This window comes from Puntigrus tetrazona, chromosome 25, assembly GCF_018831695.1.
Source record: "Puntigrus tetrazona isolate hp1 chromosome 25, ASM1883169v1, whole genome shotgun sequence".
NCBI classification, from domain to species: Eukaryota; Metazoa; Chordata; class Actinopteri; order Cypriniformes; family Cyprinidae; genus Puntigrus; species Puntigrus tetrazona.
Window position 1 is genome coordinate 6,575,909 of NC_056723.1, and position 25,383 is coordinate 6,601,291.

The following is a 25,383-nucleotide window of genomic DNA, read 5'->3' on the forward strand; positions in this document are numbered from 1 at the left end:
GAGGTGCTGTTTTTGTATCTGATAACTCCAGAGATTAATGCAAACTCATCAGCAGGACTGCGCTACTTTTCTAGTGGTTCATTATTAATGGACCACAGGAAGAGCGAGATATAGCTATAAAGGAAGAAGGGAACAGCTTCAACTGTGAAGGCCTGAAACATGATCGGTACAGATATATTACTTTATTAATGCATAGAATCAACAAAGAATTCTAGGAGCCTAATGAAACATATTGTGACACATGCACAAACCCTGAGGTGCTTTTAGCACCTTTATGTCAGGTTCATTTATCTCATCTTTTAATTTCCTGTGAAACTTGGGCATTGCTTATTCTGGACTAATGTGTATGTGTATGTGCATGCGTGTGTGTGTGTGTGTGTGTGTGTGTGCACCAGAGCGAACGAGTGACACTGCACTGAGCACACTCAAGGGAGTTTGTTGCCATGGAGACACTGCACTCACTCATGAACAGTATTGCTGTTGTCTATCAGTCTGGTCAATGCCCCTTTAGTAAGGCGCGCGCACACACACACACACACACACACACACACACACACACACAAAAGATATTACTTAATCTGTACTTTAGTCATCTAAACAGGATACATCTTGAAGCAATAAAATTCATTCACCTGCCAAAGTATGAGTCAAAAATATGGTATTATTGTCATTGCTATTTTTAAATAAATATATTAACAGAATATATTAACATAATAAATATTTAAAAAATCACATTTGATTAATATTCGGGCAAAACTATAATAAAAACATCTGAATGTATGTGTACAATCACAGATGCTAAACTGCAATCAACCAGTAACACTATGTGATTGGCAAATGGTTTTCTGGCCTCAATATAATTGAAAAAACAAAACTGACAAGGGACAGCAATCACCGGGCGAGTGGCTTCAAATCCCATGATGCAATCACTTGCTGTATGCAAGGTGTTAATGAAACTGGGTACAGCTCTCGAGCACTCATTTAGCCGTAGACATTACACGATTTAAATGAGACGAGGAAATTCCAGCCGAAGCATCGCTCTCTTGAGTATTCTCTGACTGCTATCAAATATAGGCTAATTGCGGTGGCAAAAGGTTTGTGATAGAAATTAATCCATCAGCAGATCAAATGGCATTTCCTCTGCACACTAGATAAAGCTCATTTCAGATGCTAATCAATGTCCCACCTTTGTGAAAGGATTATGACTGTCATATCCTCAATAATCCGCCGTTAATCAATTCAGGTGTAATCCTTATCAATCCGGCAACCGTTTACTGTCTCAACAACAAACCTCCTATGGTTTTATGATTTATTTGTGTTTAGACTATTGAAGTTTTGCTCTACACTAGACCCTGAGCTGTTTAACGCAAGGAACTGGTTTAATGAACTGGATGATTTCCATTAGAGGAACGATCATCCCGATTATCTGTCTTCCAAAGAGCAGCAGTAACTCAAGTCTGATTGTGCCACCACTTTCATTCAGCGGGGAGCGACCATTACTCACCCAGACTCCCTGACACCTGGTTACACAAGGTGATGAGTGCTTTTACTGTGTGGGCGTTTGTGAGATTGAGTGGCATCCAGGGGCAAGACAGACAGCGAGTGTTTGAGTGAAGAAGTGCGTGGGATGGCAGAGGATAGGCAAGGTGCTATTAGATATGGCTGTGCTAGATTTTTCTCACTGTTCATTTCTTGTGATTCGGGTATGAACATACTGTACAGTGGGGGTCCGATTCTTTGAGAGAACACTGAAAATGTACTTATTTTTAATGCTGACATAAAAAGAGTTGTGCTTTTTTTTAAGGTGTTCTTGTTACAGCGTATTTATACATTTAAGTACTGAGTAGTATTAAATAAATTGCATGTACTTACTATATGGTTAGGGTTACTTGCATGTAATTATGCATAATTAACTGTAATTATAATAGTAGGTACGCGTAACGTGTTACAAATGTCTGCCTGGTCTCATGACATAAATGTACTTTGGTGCACTTTTTTTTAGCGAGACACGAAATATGTACCAATAAGTACATATCACAGAGTTTTGATCAATAAAGCGTAATTTTTTTGCACAATTACTTGAAAAATATAAAAAAATATATTATGACTGCAAAACAATATTAATATGCTGGGCTATTTGAAAATTGATCCTTTTGAACATTAGCATCACACATAACCAGCTTCAGGCACGTAAAAATGGTGCTGCACAAAACGTGCACAGAGGCCAGGTTTTGAAATATTAAAACCAAAGTGTTACCGAATAGAGCAGTGGTTCCCAACCGGTGTGCCGCGTCACTAAGGGGTGCCGTGAGATCTTTTGAGGGTGCCGCCAAAATTTCAACAAAATTTTTTTATTAAGGCAGAATCAGTGTAAACAGTATTCTCATATCATCTAGGACTAGGTATAAGGTGTTGTTGCATGCAAACTCTTGAAATGAAACAAATAAATAAATAATAATAAAAAAGCTAGAGATTTTAAATATCTATTTCTATAAGGGTGCGGGAACTTTTGAAAGGCTTTCAAGGGTGCCTCAAACAAGAAAAGGTTGGGAACCACTGGAATAGAGTTTATGGTCTGAAATGAACAAGGGATATTTAAGACTATACACTATTTCTGGGTCACAAATCAAAATGTAAGCAGATTTGTGACTTAAGTCCTTTGTACAAAAGGTCATGACCACAGAGCAGATGCTCTTAAACATTTTTGAGTCATGCTGGATAACATGGACAATCAGGATTCAAAAAACTTATTAAAATGAATGTGCAAATTAACCCAAAATGTTCTCTAAATATTTTATATAAATAGAATTGTATTGCATATTTGATAAATCCAAACTTCATTCAGGTTGGTATTTAAAAAAAACAATATGAAAATAAATAAACAAGTATTTGCAAAAATGAAGCATTTTTTTAAAGCAGACCCCATTGTATTTGTGTGTTTGAATGAATAAAGCTGCTATGCACACATCCTACGGTTAGTGGCATGACGGCAGAGGATTATGATGATGATTCAGTATTACCCATCATGCTCTTGGGCAGTGGCCCATATGGGCCCCCCCATCTCTACAGGGTGTTTGCTCTAAATATACTCTTAAATCTAGATCATGCTGGATCAATACTCTGCTAAACACACAAGCACACACATTCCACTACTATACGTATCATACGGTGTCTACTAGAGAAATAATTTCTGCATGACATTTTCTCTGTGGTCATTTAACCTGGATCTCCTCCTCCCCCCGCTCACATCTCTCTCCGTCTCACTCTCTTTTTCCATCTGCGTGACCCTAAGTGACCCAACACAAATACAAATTGCTTTCAGACTTCTGTGGCTGAACACAAAGCCAACTTGCAAATCAATAAACCCTGACCTGCCTTCGAAAGCACACATGTGAGCAAATGAAAATAAAACACATCTTTGCGCACACACACACACATATAAATACAAGAAAACACACCTCACAAACTCAAATCCATACTCTCCCGTGAAATAAATTTGGATCTGTGAGGTGGGTTGATTTGCTTTGTTTTGTTCAGGTTGACAACACTGTTATTTTTCAGTAGTTTTCCGGTAGATTTATTGTGGTCAAAGGTATTTTGAAGACAGATTGAATATAGCGTACAGTCAACACAGTATCATCCAAACATGAACAGGAAGGGAAAACAAGCCACAATCAAACATGTCATCCAAATGTTCCTCAGCTCTGATGCAAATGAGTCATTTGCTTACTTTATTCTTCCAATATTTTTTCCACAAACGCAGAACGCAGACATGGTAGTCTGACTGACACCAGTAGCTAATTATTTTTATGACTAATAGCCAGTTTGATGACAAAATTATAAAAACTTTATTGTTTGGTCTGTTTAAAACGGTTAAATCTAAAATCCATGCGTAAAGCAATACTTCAAAACAAAAGACGAAGAATAAAAAAGTACTTTCGTAACCTGGCATAATAACGAGAAGAGTATGCCCTGATATTTTCTGCAGCCAAATATCATATCAATAATTAAAGCTACAAACAAAAAATAAATGCATAAAAATGAAACAAAATTAAATAAAATTAAACAAAACGCAATAGCAAATAAATGAACTAAACAAAGCAGAGCAGAAGAGAACAGAACAAACTAAACTAAACCAAAATAAAATTAAATAAAAATGATCATATCTAAATAAAAACTGAAATAATGCCACTATATCTGTTTGTAAACAGCCAACAAGGTGTGCACAAAATATTGGAATTTTGAATTGAACATTTAACATCCTTTTTTAATAACTATTTGTATTGACAAGGCTGTTGGTAAATTTTGGAACAGGCACCAGGCTGTTAATCAGTCAAGACAAGGATCTCAAAATAGCCTGACACTAATCTTCCGGGGTTGATACATTGGCCTATAACTACCTGGTGGTTTCTCAGTGTCTCAGTGAGTCCATCACGCGGTTTGAGACGGTCAGAGTTGATGTGCCTCGTTGAAAGCACCTGATCCTTCATGTCTTATTACATCACAGCTACAGCAGATGAACAGAACGAGACAGGCGCAACCCAGAGCGCCAGCGGAGGACGGGAGGGGTGGAAAGGGGGCGGCATTGTCGGAGCGAACTCAAGCATACGAGAACAGAGTTGCCAGGGAAACCGCCCTAAAACCCAACCGGCAAAGGAACCAGAGGTGAGCGGTAGGTCATATGACCATGTGGCAGGAAAAGAGAGAGAGGCGGCCCAGCAGGACGGAGACGGTGCACATGTTCTTTTGCTTTTCCTGCTGATCATAACAAGTTCTGTGACAGCATATCAGCACCTACGACACCTTCTCCTGCTGCCTGGCACGGCAGCAGCACGCATTAACATCCATATGTCTCTGATGTGCAGAGCTTTTTAATAGCAGGAGACCGTAGAGCTTAATTACACACCTTTGCCACATGCACAGTGGCCTAAAAAGCATTTTAAAGCCACACAAAAATCATATTAAATTACAAAATCACAAACAATGGCAGCCCTCCTTATTAAAATCAATGTGTCGTTTAATTTGCTTCTAACAAATGAAGCTATTCAGTGAGAAAATTGGAAGGGAGAGGTTGAATTTTAGCCATCTGGAGTTTAATGAATTGTGAAGGGAGTTTGCTTAAACAACAGTGATAGTAATATTAATAATAATCACAGCCATCATATATTTGTATAACGAAGGGATTAATCATTCACAATAAATTCAATCTCATGAACAACTCATTAGCATGTAAAATTACAATATTAGTAATAATTAAACGCAAACATGGGTCATGATCATGATCAACATCATCATTATTATTGACCAATAATTAAAAATGTGAATTTTCATTTTATGTTGCATTTCTAAAAATGCATTTAAAACAATTTACAGTATGTAAAAAAAAAAAAAAAAATCTTTATCCAACTTATTTTCATCCTTTGTAAATTTGAACAAAGATTGAAAATGCTTAATTAAAAATGTTAAAAGTCAAGCTTAATTGGAATTTACTTCTGAGATATTTTACCCATAAGAATTTCTAATGGTGCTAATAATTGTGACCAATATGTACTGGAGAAAAAAAAAACTTTTCAGTTGTTTTACATGACTGAAAGGTTAGATTTTTGTGAATGGGGTTTAAGAATGAAAGATCAAAAGAATAAATTATCATGAGGAATTATAATATCAATTAAAAATAATTATAATAAATAAATACTAACTCGTTTCACTAATGAATTCATTTAACTATGCATAATATAAAATTAATACAAAATTAATGTTATTACATAATGCTAAATAAAACACTTTCGCAATTATATAAAAACCTAAAAAAAACTTAAAAAATCACAAGCATGCTCAATCTGCACCATGCAAAATGTGCACCACAAAAACCGGACCCCCCAGAAAGTCATTTGAACAATCCCCCACTAGCACACATTTCCAACCCCGGCCTGCACACACGGACATCTCTTCACTAGAAAAGCCTCTCATCTGTTTCGAGGTCAGCTCATATCCTGCAGGTAATGACAGACCTCATCCCTGAGCCGAGCGGCCCCTGACGGAAAGAGCAGGGTACATTAGGGTGGTTCTGAACCCAAGCGCCCTCTGTAATCTACCAGCAGCCGTGGCCTTGAGTGCATACACCCACAACCAGGCTGGGCTGAGACTCTTAACTGGAGGTTCTCCCATAACCACAGCCCTAAAATAGGGAGACGGAGCCGGAGTTAGAGAGAGCAAACGCAAAGCACGGGCCTTAATCACACACTCCAGCTACCAATCACGTCAAACGCAGTTACCTCTATCCATACAAGTGCTTCCCACAATTATTATGATTATCATTATCACACAGCTAAAGCCATCCTATATCAAAATAACATATCACTTCACCAAATGCCCGTCAATCCATTAATGGATGGATGGCTAGGTAGTGTTAAAACCAGAGCACAGAGCCGATGTTCTATAAATGACCTACAAGGGCACACACACACAATCGTAACGCCCTGCTCTGGCAGATTAACTGAACAAAAACCAAATCCTTCTCTCTCGTTGCATTCATATTTCCCTGTGTACCAGCGCAGGACAACTAATCTTTCCATGTTAATGCAGGCTGTTCACAGAGCACTGCCAACATCAGCCAGCACACACATACACACAGGAGAGAAGTCTGCCTCACAAATGGGAAGGTAAATATTATTCTTCTGGCGGATTTAAAGGGACAGTTCACCTAAAATTTAAAGGCTGCCATTATTTACTCTCCCTGATGACTTTCTCTAGAGGGAGCGTGTGTTTTTCCACACAATTTTACATGCAGTTAAAACGAACGGACATCGAAGATTCAAAAAAGGTTAAAGGGCACAGTACACAGCACAAATATTCGCTAAGATGTAAACAGGCACGCACAGGTTCATAACATATATGATATTTCACGGCACTGTGCATATGCATATTTTTGAAAACAAAGTCAGATTAAAAGGTTTACATGGCTCAAATCTTCCTGTTAAACAGATTATTTAAAGGGATAGTCAAAACAAACCGTTTTGGGGTTTTGAGATATAAACCTGCAACTGCAAGAGAAAAGGTCAGAATCGTAACTTTCATAGACAGATCTTGGCTCAAACTAGGATTAAGCCACAGTTCAATTGAGACGTTCAAGTCATTTTTATAAACATGCCTCATTACTGGTGTTCATTTTGAGACAAAAAAAAGCACTGATATATTTTAAGATCTGTCAGTGCAAGTTTCTTTCAGTTAAAACAGCTCAGACTTACATTTAAGTCTAGGACTAGGCTTTAGCCTTTTCTGTAAAGCTGAGGGAGTATGTCACAATTTCTCTGAAGTCTATATCTGTCGAGTATACCTTGTAATTCTGTGTTTGTGAGATACAAACGTGCAATTGCTAGTTAAAGCTTATAAAAAAGACGTATATGTTCTAATAATTACTCTCTATTTTAAGTCAGAGTTGTGAGATCAGAGTCACAATTACCTTTTTTATTTTGTTGCAGGTGTGGGCTTCCACAGGGATCAAAATCTATTTGCTGACCAACATTTGCAAATGAGCACAAATAAATAGGATTTTTTTTTAAACTGTAAGATCTATACCACCCCTTTCCATCTGAACGAAATTTAATTTGAATCAAGCTCAACCTGATTGATTGATGAAGGCTTTTCACTCTGATTGAGCCATAAATCTGATTATTAATGAGTTGAATTAGAGAGCAAAATCAATCGATGAATGAAAAAAATCCAGTTTGTTTTGCGATTAAAAAAATGATTTGTGATTCGTTAATGAATTAGACATTGCCATTAGATAAGTAAATATTGGCTTTGATTTGGGTCTGTTTCATGCATAGCGTTATGGCAGGGAAGATCCCGAGTTATGTTTATGTTGAACAAAAGTGCATTAATAGGAACCAGCAGCAGCCACTAGAGGCATCATCCCACCAAAACTGTCAGGATTGAAACCAAAATCAGTTCAATTCAAATGAAAGATTCACTGAATCGGACATTAGCCTACTGCATGGTTATAAACGTAAACCATTACAAAACAATTAGAATGGCTCACAAATCATATGAGCCATGTTTATTATACTTAAGAAACAGAAATACATAAAATCTCTGATTATTTTTGAATGAATCATTCGGACCAGTTTTACAAATCAAATCAGCTGACTCAAATGAGTGATTCACTGCATTACTGCTTTATTATCAGGTTGAATGTTTGTTTGTTCCTTCCATAACGCTATCGTGCGGCTTCAGAATGACTGGTAACACAGTCCATGAGCCACGCCGACCATGTTTATGATACTTTTATGATTTGTTTGCATCCTAAATAAAACTTTCAGGCCTCTGTGCTCTTTCATTGTAATTTTAGAAAAAGGAGTGACCAATGCAGTCCACAGAGTATCAGCCTTTGTGAGAAATTTGTACATATGTAGAGTGGTAAGTAATCGATCGTTTCAAGATGAAATATCCCTATAATGTCAAAAATTTTTGAATATGTTTGTCTACGCAATTTCCATGTGCAAACATTGCTTTTACCCATCACAGCATGAGAAAACATGAGCAAGCCTCGCACAGAATGGATTCAGTGTTCCCGCCGTGTCATTCAGCACTCAAAAGCATCCTTGAAATTCTGCACAGTGAATGAGCCTGAACAAGCTGTGCCCGAAACCCAGACACACACACACACGCACACACACACGCACCCTTGTGCTATACCTGCCCTATTTCTGGCCCAGCACTCCCCTAGTGTAACATCTGTTGACCTGTAGAAAAACGAAAGACCTGTCCTAAAAATAGACAGCCACGTCACGATCACAATCCACCCTGCGGCTACACAGATTGCTGTCGAACGATTCCACGTTCCCATTTACAGTCGAGATTGAGGAAAATAACGCAATGTGCTATGTTCTGCTCTTAAATTCTCACTGTCCCACACCATATTCTTATTCTCGGGTAAGAAGTAGCGTGGTGTGGGCGGGTATGGTTTTGAGGGTACATTTACGGTCAAATGCGAGTGCGAGACGAGATGATTCCCGAGACAAAAATACCTGATGAAAAAAACATCTGGATAAAAAGACTAAGACTGTGCATGTGCATATGATTGACAGATAGCAATATCCGATTATAGTTAAACTAGTCCGGGTTTTCTCCTCATTGTTTTGCGAATACAAAAGGCCTCACGCAAAACTAAACTCAAACGATCCGGTCTGTGTGAACTTTGGCAAATTCAGCAACTGGTTGTCCACGAACACAAGCCATCTGACACAAGATCTGAGCAAATCCAGCTCATGTTGTTGAATCGTATGCACTCCAGAGCTGCCAGGGAGACAGTAGTCACACTTTACGTTCACGATCCAGCTAAAACACTAAATAAAAGAGTAATAATAAAACAAACAGATGGAACTATATATAGATGATCCTTCAGTTAGATTTTCATTTTAACAGATAGGTTATAGAGTGCAACAAGTAGGTTTTTCCTGAAGTAAAAATCCCATTTATTTTCTCCAAAGGGGAATTGATTTTTAAGATAACTTATAAACAATTCAAGACAGACTTACTGTGAGCTGTGAGGTTGTTAATCGATGGACGTGCTTTTGCCATCAGCCCGGCATATTTCAGCATATTTTTAAATGATCATATTTAACAGCCGAATGACCTTACTTCTGGTACGATACTCATTCGCATTGTTTTAATGATAAAGCTCTAAATTAACCGATCGCTAGCTAACATAAAACTCTATCTAAATCTAAAAATATATATGAAGAGTTCATTTGCAAAAACAGATTACTCGGTTTTCAGCGATTCTCAAAAATCGTTTTTTCATCGTGTATTCACTGCAGTCGGACTGCCGCTGGGTTATTTTATATAAAAATCTTTAAAATACCTCTAAATAGCCTAATAAAGCGATTTTTGAACATTTAAAAAAATGGAGTCATCTGTTTTTTGCAAATAAACTCTTCATATGTATCTAACTTTCTCGAAAACGGCAAACATCTCGATCCACGTCCTGAAAAATGCACCAAAATCCAAACAAATATTGACAAGGATGTGTTTTGCGAATATTAAACCATTCTTCCAACTGATCGAAAGTGGCCCCAACTGAAGAATCGCCCGCATGCCGTAAGGTTTGCACGAGGCTAAAATGCGAACGAGAGAGCCGAAGAGTGGAAGTGAACTTTTAAGAATTACATTATGTCATTCAGGAGAGTATTTATTTATTTTGTGGCTTCCACTGAAGCACATCCTGCTCAGGCAGATTAAATGTATCATGCTTTTCAGCTCTTAAGAAGCATATTAGGATGACACAAGCTCCTCTCAGCTGTTCCTCTAATGGTTTCGGCATAATTACTTGAGGGTATGGCTATCTGCCCGAGAAACCCACGTGAACACTTCCTGATGGCCGTTTTGGCACACCGATCGCAGTATTTGACATGAACCGGTGTTGTCTGATGTCCTGAGCTTGTCTCGCATTCACATAATGTGCACTAATGAAGAAGCTTCAGCAAATCCAGTGAGAAAATGACCCACTGTGCCGGATTAGCACTGCGTCATCACTAATTTCAATACAGTGACCACATTTCCCTCGCCCACTGTCGTGACTTGGCCTAATGCCTTGAGAGGCTCTCTAAAGACCAGAGGAAAAATGGCTTGTTATAAATCTGGAAACAACATGGGAGGTTTAATGGCTAAGCCAAAGCGATCTACCAATAATGATGCTTAACATCAAGCAGGTGGGGAAACGGTTATAGTCCTCTAGTGAGTAGAGCACGTTACAAGGTGCAGTTTTGCTAAAAATGAAAATTCTGACTTTATTTATTTACTTTAACGCAGTTCCGAACCCGGCTTTTTGTCTCACAAAAATCGAAATGGCTTTGAAGACTTATAGATTATATGCATGCACTTATTTTGATTTTTGTTATATCTGTATTGCATTCGGGTGGAAAAAAAACGTGCATTCTTGAAAAAATTTGTGCTTTATGGAAAAAACAACATTAAACACGTTCGGATCCACATGAAGTGAGTGAATAATGCCAGAATGCATATGAATTATATATAAAATATCCATTCATTTGAACTATACAGTTTTAAAAAGCTCATAAACAAAATGACATAATGCATATTCATACGGATCTCCATTCTAAAAATATATATATATATATATATTATTTTTGATTATTACTGCTTGCATCTGTATGGTTTATAAATAATTTTTATAAATATATTTTAAATAATCATTTTCAAAATGCATTTATTAAAGCTGCTTCGACTAAGCAAAAATATATCGATTGTGAAAACATTTATATTTTAAGAAAAAAGTATACAAATTTAGCATTCTGTTATATAAAAATATAAATACATACACATTTAGTTTATTATGCTAGAAAGCTTACCCTTTTAATTTACGTGTGCCAGACAAATATGCACAATATTATTAGTTTGTTTACACTCAGTTATAAAATATCATAAATTTATGTTAGAATATTTTTGGAGTTCAGGCTGTCATGCGTTTATAGGTCAATACAGTCTGTGGAAGTAGAGATGGGAAGCTTGGTCAGAATCTCACAGCAACAATAATATGTTGTGCAACACTCAGTCCTTTGTCATTTAGACTAATGCACCTTTTTATTTAACCGGTAACGCTCACCTAGGTGTATAAATAAGAACTAGACAAACAGGGTTAAAAAAACACAGACGCTGTGGCTGCCACACCTTGATCTGTGGTTTAAAATTAAACACTAAATCACAGCATTACATCGCGTTACTCAATTCTATTCAGTCTTGCTTGAAAGTGTGTTCATGAAAACATGGATTAAAGCTTCTTGTTTCCACAATCCTGTGATTCACAGAAATTCACCTTTCTTTCTTTTTCCCACTGAAAGCCCGTAAACATTGCCAAATACACATCACTGTCTAAACAGGTGCTGTAAAGCATACCAGTCTCTAAACGCGTGCCTTGCCTCAAACTGACGGCTGATGGGGGGCAACCGCATTTGTCAGAAGGAAGCAGCGCTCTCTGGATAAGTGATTAACCATACGAGTCTAACACAGCCTCATGCACATGCAAATATTATTCAAATCGCTCCTTTCAGATAGTGCCACGAAATTAAAGCTTTAAAGCCAGAGGCAGAGCATTTCTGCGAAACAAAATCAATAAACAGACTCACAGTTGAACAGAACAAACCCCTTCCAGGCGCACAAAGAAGCGTGGCAGATGATGCTGATGCACTCACAGGCAAAGCCGTTTCAGCACGCTCCGTAACTTTCCTTTAAACCGTTCGAAGGGTTGGGGGGGGTTCGGTACTCACACTTCAGCAGTCTAACAGGTGAGTGTCTCCTTTTGCGCTATTTCCGTGCCAGTTTTCGGATATCTGATTTCCCTCGCCGTGGTCCGCCTCTCCGCCCCGCGATGCAACCGCTGACGACGACGCTGAGTTTCTTTCCAGCACCAGCGCGCTTTGAACAGCTCCGCTGACGTCACTGCCCGCGAAGCCAACCGAGGCCACGCCCATCACGCTCGGATCCGCCGAGACCCCACCCAACATACACTAGTGTTCCGAATCCTTTACGCGATTCGAATCCTTTCAATCAATCGGTTCACTAAATGATTTGTTCATTTTGTTCGATTTGGATTAGCATAGCGGCCTACTGTCAGTAAAGGACCCTTTTCACAAAACTGTAATGACGAGTTTCAACGGTCATTAGCATGGTAGACCCTCCTGTGTTTTTTTTTATTTTTATAATTTTATTTTTAATGAGATTTTAGAAAATGTTTTTTTTTTTTTTTAAAAGGTATGCACGTTTATAATAACCCCAATATAATACACTTTGTATTGTATTCAATTGTATCAAAATTGCAAATGCGAGGGTGATGGTGAATTTGACATCAGTCTTTCTTATGACTGCTGTCAGTCTTTTTATTTCGTGAAAATACTATCGTGGATGTTTTTGAGCAAATTTGAATGCAAAAAAAAGTAAATAAAAATAAATAAATAAAATTGTGGCACTTTCCCATTCAGTTTTCTCGAAGTTAACCCAACTATGACGACTTTCGCTGCTGAGAAACCCGGAAATGTGAAAACGGCCCATTGTCCTTTTATATACAAACATAAGCACGGTGTTACTATAGGCATAGAAGAACTGGGACATGTTTTTGGCATATTGATTAAAATTTGTATTACCATGTTTCCGTTTTCACCTTCATCACCTACATAGTACCTCATGATTTGCCCCTCTGGATGTTTCTGATCTCGCTCTCAGTCATATTTACTCTCTTTTTGGCTAAGTACGATTTTTCTGCTCTGCTGTTAATTCCACGCCACAAGTTAGCATGATTTGGTGGACGAGCGTTTTTTTATGTCCGCCACTCCCAATTCTGTTCCCAAACTCATGCATGATATTTTTCCTTGTGCGTTAATACGATGTTCGGTGATGTGGAAATTATGGCAGAACCTAAAATTTGGTTGAAAGATCACTTCAAGTGAGAAATAAACCACACCATCCTACGTGGTCATCGCATGTTCATTACTGGGGACTCCAAATCCCAGGAGACACTGCGATTGATTTCCAGCTCCACCGTTGCCATAGATACACTCGCTATCCGAGCGACTAGCACAACGCAGCCAAGTTTGCGAAGGTGGACAAATTGTCAACACTTCTGAAGCAGGCATTGAAGGTATTTAGTTTGCTGACTAATTACTGGTTAATATATGAATAGATATTATGCACCGTTTTGTTTTAACCCGAGAAATAAAAACAAATGCACCTGGTTAACTGTCACACCCATTATTATTCACAACGGTTGTTTTATTTTTAAACGTCAACTTCTGAGAAAAACTGGGCGTGCTGTTAGCGAACATTTCAAATACAGTTTATTTAGCACATGTTTGTGATAATATCTCACTACTATGGTTAAGTCACAATAAACAATATAGCAAAACGTTAAAGTAAAGTAAAAAAAGGCCACAATCTTTCACCAAATAGCAGCCTGTAGTCTATATTATAAACAAAACAAAAAAAATATTGAAAAAGCACAATCAGAAAAAGAAACATTATCATTTTAACCACTGTTTTGGCTACAAGTAACTCATTTTTAAAAGCTACAAAACTGCCATACAAAAAAACGAGAACATAGTTGTGACAACTAGCCAGTCCCCTTTACGACACTCTTTTACAGCAAGAGAAAGGGTCATAATGTTTCGTGCAATGAATGCTCTTAAAGTTGTGTCTCTCTTTTTTAGCTAGTCTGTTGAGAGCGATGGAAGGATGCATGGTCCGTCTCCACAGCGTCCACTTCAAGGGTGTTTTGAGCGCTCAACCCATCATCGTCAACTTCCACGAACTCTTCCAAACCAGAGATGCTCCTACAATTTTGCCTATGGTTAACATACATTTCTTTCTTATTTCAGATTCATAATCTTATCGAATAAGTAGATTAATATCACACTAGTAGTCCAATATAAACTTTAATTTCTATACAGGTAGTCATTTATAACTGGGTGGGTAGTTAAATAACCTGTTAAATTACATTTAAATTAAATAACTACTGTTGAATAATCTTCTGGGGACTGCAAACACAGTGTGGGCTGAGATGGGAAATAGTTTTAAAGATTTCAAGCATCCTACCAGACAATGCAAATATCACAAGGCATATGATGTGTTTTCTCAGGCTCTCATATCTTTATGTTGGTTGGCTCTTTAGTGCTATTTTGGATTTGGAAAGGCAAAATATATCTCTGTGGAGGTTTGGTTCATATCCAAAAAACATAAGAGCTTTGCAAAATATACACCAGCATATTACAACAAACATACTTTCATTATGAAGCCTAAAGCATTTTTCTGAAGCCTAGAATGCGGGCTTGCCTACATAGGCATCTGCCTTCTAAGGGATTGTCTTTATGGTCATAGCCTGATACCTAATAACCCCTCTAATACAAAAAATAACAAATAAAGATAAATAAATGGGAAAAAAGATCTCTTTATGTTTTGTTTCTTTTTTGCATGTTTTTTTTTTTTTAAAGAAAAATGTTTGTTTTTTTGTCAATTCAGTGACATTTAAGAAATCTAATGGATATTACGTTTAGGTAACTAAATAAAAAAAATCCAAACATTTTGAATACACATCAAATTAAACATATAAAGACTTTTACAATGATTCCAAAAATGTTACTGAAATGACAATGCTTTTTTTTATTTAATAAAACTTTTCTAATATTTTAAAACAAACGATTTTAATTATTTACTGAAATATAATTTTAATTAATATGTATTTTCATTAGAATGTATGATTCTCCACTAATCTGCCATTGGATTTATTGTCCATTCTGGTTGTTGCAATGCATTCTGGGATTGCCATCTCCGGCAAGGATATATGCACAATAGAATTAACCCCAAAAAGGTATCTTAGTACGCAAAATAATTAAGTTGCGTGCCTTTTGGAAAAGCCTTTGCGTCAGAAATGTGCTTTAAAATGCTTCCTCCGTAGGCAGCTGACTTGGTTTTGGATAGCATAAATATGCCAAATTGCCTCACACACGCCTATACACTTACACCCACCCGCACGCTAATTCATTTCAATCCCACTTAGCCTCCTTTATTATCTTGCTTGCTTTCTCTTCATTGATGTTTATTGATTATTGAGTGCTGCAGTCCACTTCCTTTCCGCATATTAACTGCCTCCTTGTTTTTGAAATATTATCTGAGCTTTTATTGCTCTTACTCCACAAAATATGAAATTATAGAGCCAGCACGATTGGGAATATAGGTCGCAATCCAGCCTCTCCTCGTGTTGTCCAGGAACTCCCAGTCTTAATTGAATGGATTTTTTTCGTAGCCAGAGCTTTGCAAACATCGGTGTGGGGGGTGGGCGTCGTGAGGCAGACAGTCATCCTCCTGTACTGGTTTGCGTTCTTGAGTCTGCTGCTCTTTTCTGCGTTACCTGAGGCAGATGTCCTGATTTCTTGTGCTTCGATGACATGCATATATTTGTGCGAGCATGTATGAATATGTAGATTGTCTTGCTCTTGCAGATAAAGAATGAAGATGTTCTGAGGGCCGTGGTGGCTCTGTTGGACACGTCCTTGCCTGATATCGGCCCCAGAGAAGTGCATGAAACAGTACACTATCCTGGGATACATACTATTATTTTGTCACAAGACCATGCAGGTATGTAATTCACCTTGGTTGGGCAATAGAGCATAAATTATGCTGGTAATGGAAATGTCCTACACGATTGCATGTGTAGAATGAATATTAGCCTAAGGCTGTTTTATGCTGATTTCTCTTTGCAGATGTTTTAGAGGACTGTAGAGGGAGAGCTTCCCAAAAGGGGACAAATTTGGGCTCAGTACCCTGCAAAACAAGAGTGGAAGGTGACTCTGCACGCAAGCTGCTGGCTGAGCTGTACAGCGACTCTGAAGAGAGTACAAAGGAAACCTCAGAGGAGATCATAGAAACTGAGACAAGTATCAGGTTAAGATTTTTAAGTAATTCTAATAGTGTAGTCACATTTGCCATTGTTCTGCAAATTTTCGTGGGCAAAATCCAGTCGTTTGGAATCCATGTAATTAGGAAATTTCACAACGCCGTGAAAGATTTCACAGCAAAGACTTCACGACAGGTTCAAGTTGGTTTCCGTGGTTTGTGAGTTAGGCTTTCGTGAGGGCTTCGCGTATCACTATACTGTTTTTGTTTGTTTTGTTTTTTGGATTATTATTTTTATTATGTTTTATGGTTTTATTATGTATAAAATGAAGCACAAAAATCAGATAAAAAATGAGGATGACGATATAAAGGACCAACATATCTTACCAAAAATGTATTACAATAGTTTTAAAAATAAATAAATCAATAAAAACATAATTGGTCCTTACAACAGAAAGGCAAACACTGGTTCCCACATTTAGTTCCCAGAGACAGTATATGTGATTCTTTCAAGATGTAAAGCAGAAGTAAGTCCAGTTAACCAATCAGAAAAGAGAGGCCTTTGTTTCACAAAAGCAAAATAACTTTCTATGTTTTCTCATCATACCATATTGGATAGGTAACCGTATCTTCAGGCTGAATGACTCAAGCAATTTTGAACAAGCAGGGATTGCTATCTATTTTTAGAAGTGTACAACAAAAGTTAATTCTGATTTAACCTTAAGACACAAGCATCATAAAATTGACTATATTCAAAGTCTTCTGAAGTCATATGATACCTTTATATGAGAAACTGACTAAAAATGAAGGCATTCATTAAGTCTTGAGATTGAGAATTAATGCGAGTGAATATGATTTGACTAGGCACAAATCGTTTGTTGATTCTGTTAAAGATAATTGGATTACAAGAGCTTTTTCCCAGATCCTCTCTGGCGAAGTTTGCCAAGCGTTCCTTGTCAGCTCTATCTCTACTCCTGTAGGCATAGTGAATTTTTATATATTTATTTATTGAATTTTTGAAGGATATTAAAGAGATCATCATGACCTTATTATAGTCAATTACAATGACAAATGTCACCATGCATGTATGTTTCTATGCCAACACAACTGTGTTATACCATTATATGGACAATTGTATCCTATTATGGTTACTTAGTGGGATGGTATGACAGAATGTTGTTGCAAATTCGATTTTATACAAAATGTCTACCCAGATTCACAAAGGGAATATATATGTATAATCCTAAATGTACAGATGTGTGAAAATTCTAATAATTATTCAATCTTTTGAATTCAGTCATAATTTTACAATGTTGCCAGAGCCTTAACACACATTGAGCTTTGGTGTTCATTTGGGAGATGACCTTTTCTTATAGATTCAATTCAAATGTTGTAGTTACTGTTCTGTTTAAAAAAATTGCTCTCTATTCTCCATAGTTGGTCTTGGGAGCGTTTCTGTGAAGGCCTCCAGGAGTTTGTAGACGGAGCGAGGGATAGGAAAGAAAAAAGAGCAGTACAGAGAGAAGATGGAAAGATTCCGCCATCCGCCGTAGGAGTTGAATCTCTGATCGTGGCTGCTGCTTGCTACGAACTCAAGATATTGTAAGCAAAGCACAAACTGTGCCTGATTCAATCAAACAACTGCGAAAAAGCCATATAATACTATTTTGTGAAATAAAACACTAATGCGTTAAAGCAAGATTTCTTCTGTTAACATCTCATAACATCATCTGGCGATGCTGTAAATCTTTGTCAATTGCATTTTATAGTCATTTTTGCAATAAAGAGGAAGTTGCACAGACAAAATATGGATATTACACTAAATGTAAAGATAAACTTCTTGTTTGTTGCATTATACAAAGCATTTTCATGCTTTTTGCCTACAAGGAATTGCACACACATCACACAAACACACACACACACAACTACCTCACAGAATACTTTCTGTCCAGAATCATCTTCTGCTGTACCTACAACACACGCGTCCAAATCAAACTCTATCCAGCTCTAAGAACAAGCGCCTGACTGTCCATCCCGTAGCCTCAGTCAGCATTTCAGCTCTTTATGAGTGGATTCCATCCAGGATTCCTAAAAAAGACTTTATTTATATCATCAAACTGAAACAAGCCTTGTCATTATGAGATCCCACTGAACGATGTTGCTCCACCCTGAATCTATTTCCAGTCCAGAGGGGCTGAAGAGTGGAGAAACCTGCCCTGCCCTGCAGGCTGTGGGGTGTTATTACCAGTCAATGAGAGACTGTGGCTTCCTCTCTCTCTCCTTTCCCTCTACTGCACTCTGTATTTGTGCCAATTGCTTCCACATGGCATGCGGTTTAGTTTAACATCAAGCGTCTGCCATACACACATGCTCACTAGTACTGTCTCATTGTGACAGTTAAGATGGATGTTTCTCAGAAACGTAATCTGAATTAAATTAAGACATAAGCTGATTTAATAATAACAATGAGTCTTCTGCTTCTTTCTGTGAATTGTAGGTCTACCGAAGACATTGTGCTTCAGCTTTCTCTTTTGGCTGTTAGGAAACGTTTCCGGCACCTTGGGATTGGCAGCTACATCATGCAGGTATAAACAAATTGTTCCTGTTTGGACCTTCTAAATCCTCTTGTACTGTGCAAATGAAGGTAAATATTAGTGCCACTGTGTCTTTACAAATTGCTTAATGAACACATCCTTGAAGCTTGTATTGTACATAGACACTGCCCTATGTTGTTTGCATTTATTTGTAAATACTTGTTTTGCCTGTATTTTTGTTTCAGCTTTTGAAGACTCAGTCTGTAGTAGGGAAATATGATACACTTGTTGCCCACGCCGACACTGATGCAATAGATTTCTTCAAACTCCATGGGCTCAATGATGACCCTCTGCTCAATGACCAGTTCAAGTACAGATAATGCATCCCACAATGCATCTTATAAATGCTAAAATGTCTGAATGACATTAATTGAACAATAATTGTCTATATACAACTATCTAATGCACATTTCACAAAAAAAGGTACAATAAAAGGCCACATTGCTGATTATATTATAACCCACCTATCATATAAAATGTCATATAAAAAAGGCAGCTGAACATTAAACATCTGTCTGTATCTGTGTGCCTCTATTGACAGCGGATATGAAGCAAGAGTTTCTTTTTTTATTGTTTAAGCAAACAGTGCCATCTATAGGCTATGACTGTGGTAGCATGAGATTTAAAACTACAATAAATTACTTTATATTACCAGTTAGGGATGTTAATCTACTCCAGTATTTGATTGCAGTTAACCTCAAAAGTTTCTGTAGTTGATGCATTAATTTTATTTAAAAAATAACTGATGAATATTAAATATTCATAAATAGTTATATTGGCACTTAAAAATAAAACAGCACTGTTTTTTTTTACCTTGTTTTGGTATATTATACAGAGAGCTGAAAGATGACTGGACTAATAGTATTCTCATGAGCTACCTGCCACCCTTTACTACAGGTGAGGCATACACTCTCATTAACACACACTTGCAACTTCATGTTTTCTTTATACACATTTTCCTTTAGATCTAGAAATGAGAAATCCTGTTTTCTCCCTGAGTTTACAAGACGTGGAGATGGACATGGATATGGCGTGAGTTAATAGTCATTGTATAATGCATTTGCTATGGTGTTGCTGGGTAGTTGCTAAACTTGTCCTAACCTTAAATATAAGCAATTATTCTTGCAAGCATCACTAAAAATAATCTAAAGCGTATTGAACAACATCTGATAGGTTAATGGTGGCTTTGTTTTTTTAGAAGGTCGCAGGCTCTCTTTGCATATCAGCAACAGGTAACGTGTGTGACAAGACTACTCGAAGAGGTCAAGATCTTACGCAAACAGGTGATATTACATATCGTATGATATTTTAACGTGCCCTTACTGGTCTACAGCTGCAGTTGAGTGCATTATAATCATACAGACTCTGTGTTTCTGTCATGTTGCTCATGTATCACTGTTTGTTTGTGTATGTGTGTGTGTACGTATTCACATGCTTCCATGGCGACTGGCTTTTCAGCTAGATCTACAACATGAGGAAGTGGACCGCCTTAACTCCAAGCTGGAACAAGAAAAGCGAAAGCGCCATGATATAGGTATGTTAGTACGGGTGCAAATTTGTTATACCTCAAAATTTCGCTTCCCGTTTCACACAGAACACAACTGCGATGGTTAAAGCAGAACCTACCAATCAAGTCTAAAAAGCATTTCTTTAATTTTTGATTTTCTTTTAATTATGTTTCTTTCTTCTAATTTATCTTTTCCACTTAAAGTTACAGATTAAAATAATAATAAAAAAGAACATTATATAAGCGAAAAATATTTTAATGCATGTACTATTTATTTTATTGATATTTACATATTTACTTATTGTAGAAAATAAGTTCTTGATGTACAAGCTGAAGAACACAAAAGAACTGTTAGACAGTATTGCCTCAGACCCAGGTCAGTATGTTTTTTCATCTAGCAGCTGTAAGCAACACACAATCTCAGCTGATTTTAACAGTTGTTGTGAAATGCTCGCGTGCTCATATAATGGTTACTCACAAAATCCCTTCCTGTCATATTTACTCAGCAACCATGATATTCTTTTGAAGCACCTGACCAATGACAAGCACAGACTGACCTTTGCTCGCACCTCCAATTATAAGAGCCACTTGCCTTCTAGCCTGTGACTCATAGAGCTTTTTGCTGAGTTATAATGAGTCATACAGCACTACTGGCTCCACAGTGAGGGACAAAGAAAAACCCATAAGATCGATCCTGTCTACAAAATTAAAAGCAAAGAGGGGCACAGTAATGAGTACAATATATACAATGCATGAAAAGATCCAATCTTCTCCAGTTAAACTAAAAAGTAAAAAGCCAGTTTAGACTTCTTACTTAAAGAGTCTTACACAAGGCAAACAAAGCAAAAGAAAAAATGAGCGTGATCACAAGTGTATGAATATTGGCTGCTATACCACAGATTCAAATATGGCTCATCCAATAAAGTGCTTTTTAATTGCTTCCATGTCAGTAATGCTAAAGGTGAATTGTAAGAACTGACATTAAGTCTAAGTATGTAGGATATGTTTGATTCCAGATGATCAGGGACTAACTGAACAGGAGCACTTAAAACAAGGAACACAAGAGCAAGACACAGCACAGTTTGAAGAACCTCCCATCCAAACATCAGAGGGTGCAGGAGTTTAGGTTTTACACTTTTTACTGCAGACTTGAAGTCAAATATTACTTGTTTAATGTCCATTCTGACATTTTCGCATTTGTTTGTATGTTTACTTGTACCTCTGTTTTGTCCCTGGTTGCGAGTAGTAAAAAGTCCATCTACATAAAAGCTTTGGAAAATAAAACAGATCAATTTTGAATTTGAAACAACACACTTTTTATTTCAACTGCATTTGAAACGTCCTAAGAAAATGCTAAAAGATAAGCATGAACTGGACTGTAGTTTAGATTTCTGATCTTGTGAGGAGTGACGTTTGTCAGCCAAGAAGCTCAAACCCGACTCTTTCGCAAACGTGCATACAGTCGTTGCCGGAAGTCGGATTTGAGTTATAATTTTAAAAATATAAATATTTTTGTTACAAAAATCCATTAATCTGCTTCAGAATGCATGTGTTATCCACCAGGAGGCGTATAGGTTAGTTTTACAACAAATGTGATTTATTGAGCTTCAAAATAAGATGCCATCCGACACTATTACCAAGCTTGGAAAAAAAACAACTTTCAGACTTTGATTGTCTAAAAGAAGAAAGTTATACACACTTTGGGGGTGAATAAATCATGGCGTAATTTTCATTTTTGAGGTGAACTGTTCCTTTAAGTTGCCAGGTATATTTTAAGTATTACACACAATAGGATAAGGATCTATGATCACTTGAAGCAGCCACTGTACATTACAAAAGTAGCTCCAAAAACCACAACCTGCGAATGAAATGCAAACCAAGGCCCTGGCAACACTTTACCGCCCAGGCAGTGGAGCCTGCGAATACTCGTGAGTCGTGACATGTGCACGATCGCCTCTTTCTGCAGACCATCCATTTCCATTATGTTGTAACTTAAATCTCATTGTGTTGAGAACTTATGTTTGCTTTTTTAATTGCATTGCGTTGTGCTATGCTGGGCCATCGGACCATATAAAGCACTGTAAATTAATTAAAGAACATTTTAATAAGATTTATAATAATTTAATTGTGTTGAATATATTATACTTTCAATAAAACTTTTTAATGGGTTTTTAATAACCTACTACCTATATGCATATTTGCATGCATACAGTTTGACCCGTAGGTGTCGCCAGTGTGTGGTGCTTCATGAACTCAAGATTCATTTCTTCCGTCTCTAATCAGTGTTCTCAAAGTTAAACGTGTTCTATGAAACCAATATCAAATCAAAATCATGTAGGCCCATCGTGACTATCATTATACAAAACATGTTAGCATGGTGCTCTGGAACTTTTCTTCTCACCTGAACGCGTATGCGTACAGCTGCACTCTTTAAGTAATAAAACTATTATATCACAAATGCCAAAAATTAAATAATGAGGCATGTGATATTTTGATCTAGAAACTGAAATTCCTTTACCTTTTCAACAACGATGGATAGTGTAATGAGTGTAATTTTGACTGTTGCTATTACCAGTAGCATTTAATGTTACAGTACTGAAATAAATTGTGGAGTTGGCAGTACATTAATTAGTAGAAAGTGTGAGTTAAAATATACATTTTTGTATATATAAAATTAGACAAAATGGGTCAACTGACTCACAATCACATAAAGATATCACACAAAGCTTTGGTTTAACCACTGAATATTTTTTTATGACTGTGAAATACCCTCAGTTGAAGGTATCATATGCTAAAAGATAGGCATCATTGTACAAGTACAGTTTTTCATCAACTGGATTGTAGTTGAGATTGGCTATTCCAGCAGAAACCTTCTCAAAAGGCAAAGAAAGACTGTTTATCTCGTGACCAGTGACTGTATCGAAAGCATAAAACACCTCTTCTTGGTAAGTATTAACAAAGCGTGTGGCATACAAGACCCCGCACACCATAAACGTGCTGGTGACGGACCTCTTAAAGAGATGCGTCTTCCAGGTATGAGTAATATTGAGCGACAGAGGGTCTAAACGGCTCACAACAATGTTGCCGTGGTTCTCCTCAGTGGCGTATATCACCCACACGGCATCTTGATCAGCCTCCAGGTCGATATCGGTCCAATCGCGACAGCTGTAGTAGCAGAAAGGGAACTTGTTGTCGATTCCGGCACCGTCCAGTTTCATCCGCTTGGTTACTTTTGTTGTAATGTTGAAGCTGCAGATTTCAGCGGCGCTGTAGCATTGGTAAAATACAGTGTTGTCGTACAGAATGGTGCCAGAGCCCTGAACGGCATTTTTGTCACTGTACGAAGATGCTATCTGTTCATCCTTGTAGTTTCTGTTGGCCATGAAGTCTTCATATGAGTTATACATCCTGATTGTGTTGCCATGCTTGTGTCCGCTCACCAGACAGTGTTCCCAATAACGTTCTTTACTTAGCAAGGCATCACGGCCCCAAGCACCGGAAATGTAGGATTTGCTGATGGAATTGAGCTTGGTAACAACTGGAGAACTTATTCTGGTCATGATGCGCTGATGACAAGTACCTGCAAAATTTTGTAACACTGTTATTTTATTTTGTTATTTCCTTTTTTTGGACATTCTTAATTCAGGAAATCAAATTATCAGTTAAAATCAATTATATTCTTTAAAAGTTTTCGTATCCCGTCTTAATTTAAAAAATCTGACATTAATGTACATACTTCTGAAATCATTTGGTATCGTCTTGCAACTCTCCGCACGGTTGTTGAGGTCACGTAACCTCTTCTTCATGGTCTCTAGGTTGAAGAAATCGTCCCTGTACATTCTTTGGACATCATTTTTTGCCTTATTTATCTGAAAACAAAAAATGGTCTCATTAATTGGACCCGTTTTTTGTATTGTTGAGATTTTTGTTGTCACCTCTAAATTGAGAATGTTTTGAAAGAAAGGATTTTAAAGGAATATATTTGCGATGATGTGTTGCGATGCCTACCTCACTGAGTAGATAATGCGTCTCTTTGTTGGGCTTCTGCATGTGTGTTTCATTGACCGATTGATGGATATCCTCGAGTTCCTGGTTCAGCTGTCGCAGATGAAGTGCGCTGTACAGTCCACGTGTTTGCAGGTAACCAAATGCTTGCAGACGGGCCGAAATGTTCTGAAGAGTGTCTTCCATCATTGGCAGTTCTGCATTAGTGTTCCTCAACTGGAAATTAAGTTAACCGATATTCTTCTCAATTGTACCGAACATCATTTGAAAATCATTACAATGTCCATTTCTGTTTTAATCAATACCTTACCATTTCCTCAAACTTATTCAGGCTGTCCTCACAGATCTGGACCTGTTCTGTGACTTCCATAAACTGTACGGCAGGGAATGTCCAGATAGAGCTGTTTATTTTACACAAACATGAATCAGTCTTCTGTTGACCAGGAACTCTCTGAGCCTCGACAGTCCCCTTTTAGGTACAAACATAATTAGATTATTGTATCATACATAAGTTCTCTCGCATATAAGATTATTTTCTCTCAATGAATAATTTTTCAGAGTTGTTGAAACGCTATGATCGCTATGAATCAAGACTTACGATGACTGTGAGGAGCAGCAGGTGGAGGATGAACATGATGACCAAATGGGCTGAAAGCCTAGAGATCTGCTTTAAATCACCACACAAGCACTAAGATGTTGCAATTTTAGCTTTGCAAATTAGCATTTTTGGGGGGCTGTTGAAGAGGATGTGAAAATTGCACATATGTCTCATTTCAGAAATTCAGGAAGACATTTAGTTGAGAAATGAGGAAAAATTCAACCACAAGTTCTCTTCTAAAAATTTACCACCCCAGGTCATCATAAATTTTATGCAGA

The 25,383-nt window shown here is 37.4% G+C and overlaps 3 protein-coding genes across 4 annotated transcripts in view; 1 reads left to right on the plus strand and 2 right to left on the minus strand.

Annotated features, from left to right (window-relative positions):
• Nucleotides 1-12,484, minus strand: part of smpd3 (sphingomyelin phosphodiesterase 3) — a 36,178-nt gene extending 23,694 nt beyond the window's left edge. Inside the window, exon 1 of one of the 2 annotated variants that reach the window (XM_043228488.1) lies at nt 12,288-12,484. The gene's annotated coding sequence lies outside the window, so the exon portion shown is untranslated. The other variant, XM_043228489.1, reaches the window with a different exon arrangement.
• A 1,095-nt stretch (nt 12,485-13,579) lies between these two features.
• Nucleotides 13,580-21,923, plus strand: si:dkeyp-50b9.1. The gene is made up of 13 exons (XM_043227994.1): nt 13,580-13,654; nt 14,220-14,359; nt 16,008-16,143; nt 16,269-16,449; nt 17,839-18,003; nt 18,899-18,986; nt 19,181-19,305; nt 19,831-19,892; nt 19,961-20,027; nt 20,194-20,278; nt 20,454-20,529; nt 20,810-20,878; nt 21,519-21,923. The coding sequence occupies exons 2-13, from the start codon at nt 14,237-14,239 to the stop codon at nt 21,626-21,628; spliced, it is 1,287 nt and encodes a 428-aa protein (XP_043083929.1). The 5' UTR covers nt 13,580-13,654; nt 14,220-14,236; the 3' UTR covers nt 21,629-21,923.
• Nucleotides 21,924-23,229: 1,306 nt separating this feature from the next.
• LOC122330740 (olfactomedin-4-like) lies at nt 23,230-25,234 on the minus strand. The gene is made up of 5 exons (XM_043227992.1): nt 25,106-25,234; nt 24,818-24,976; nt 24,511-24,723; nt 24,239-24,371; nt 23,230-24,082 (listed from the first exon to the last, which is right to left on the minus strand). Exons 1-5 carry the CDS (start codon nt 25,139-25,141, stop codon nt 23,274-23,276), a joined length of 1,350 nt encoding a protein of 449 aa, XP_043083927.1. The 5' UTR covers nt 25,142-25,234; the 3' UTR covers nt 23,230-23,273.
• Nucleotides 25,235-25,383: the final 149 nt, after the last annotated feature.

Coding starts and splice junctions, on each gene's coding strand:
- si:dkeyp-50b9.1 (XM_043227994.1), top strand. CDS start 14,237: ATGGAAGGATGCATGGTCCGTCTCCACAGCGTCCACTTCAAGGGTGTT. Junction 14,360..16,007: donor CTCCTACAATTTTGCCTATG/GTTAACATACAT, acceptor TTGCTCTTGCAG/ATAAAGAATGAAGATGTTCT. Junction 16,450..17,838: donor GAAACTGAGACAAGTATCAG/GTTAAGATTTTT, acceptor TATTCTCCATAG/TTGGTCTTGGGAGCGTTTCT.
- LOC122330740 (XM_043227992.1), bottom strand. CDS start 25,141: ATGTTCATCCTCCACCTGCTGCTCCTCACAGTCATC. Junction 24,977..25,105: donor TGCTGCTCCTCACAGTCATC/GTAAGTCTTGAT, acceptor TGTACCTAAAAG/GGGACTGTCGAGGCTCAGAG. Junction 24,724..24,817: donor TGAATAAGTTTGAGGAAATG/GTAAGGTATTGA, acceptor CTTAATTTCCAG/TTGAGGAACACTAATGCAGA.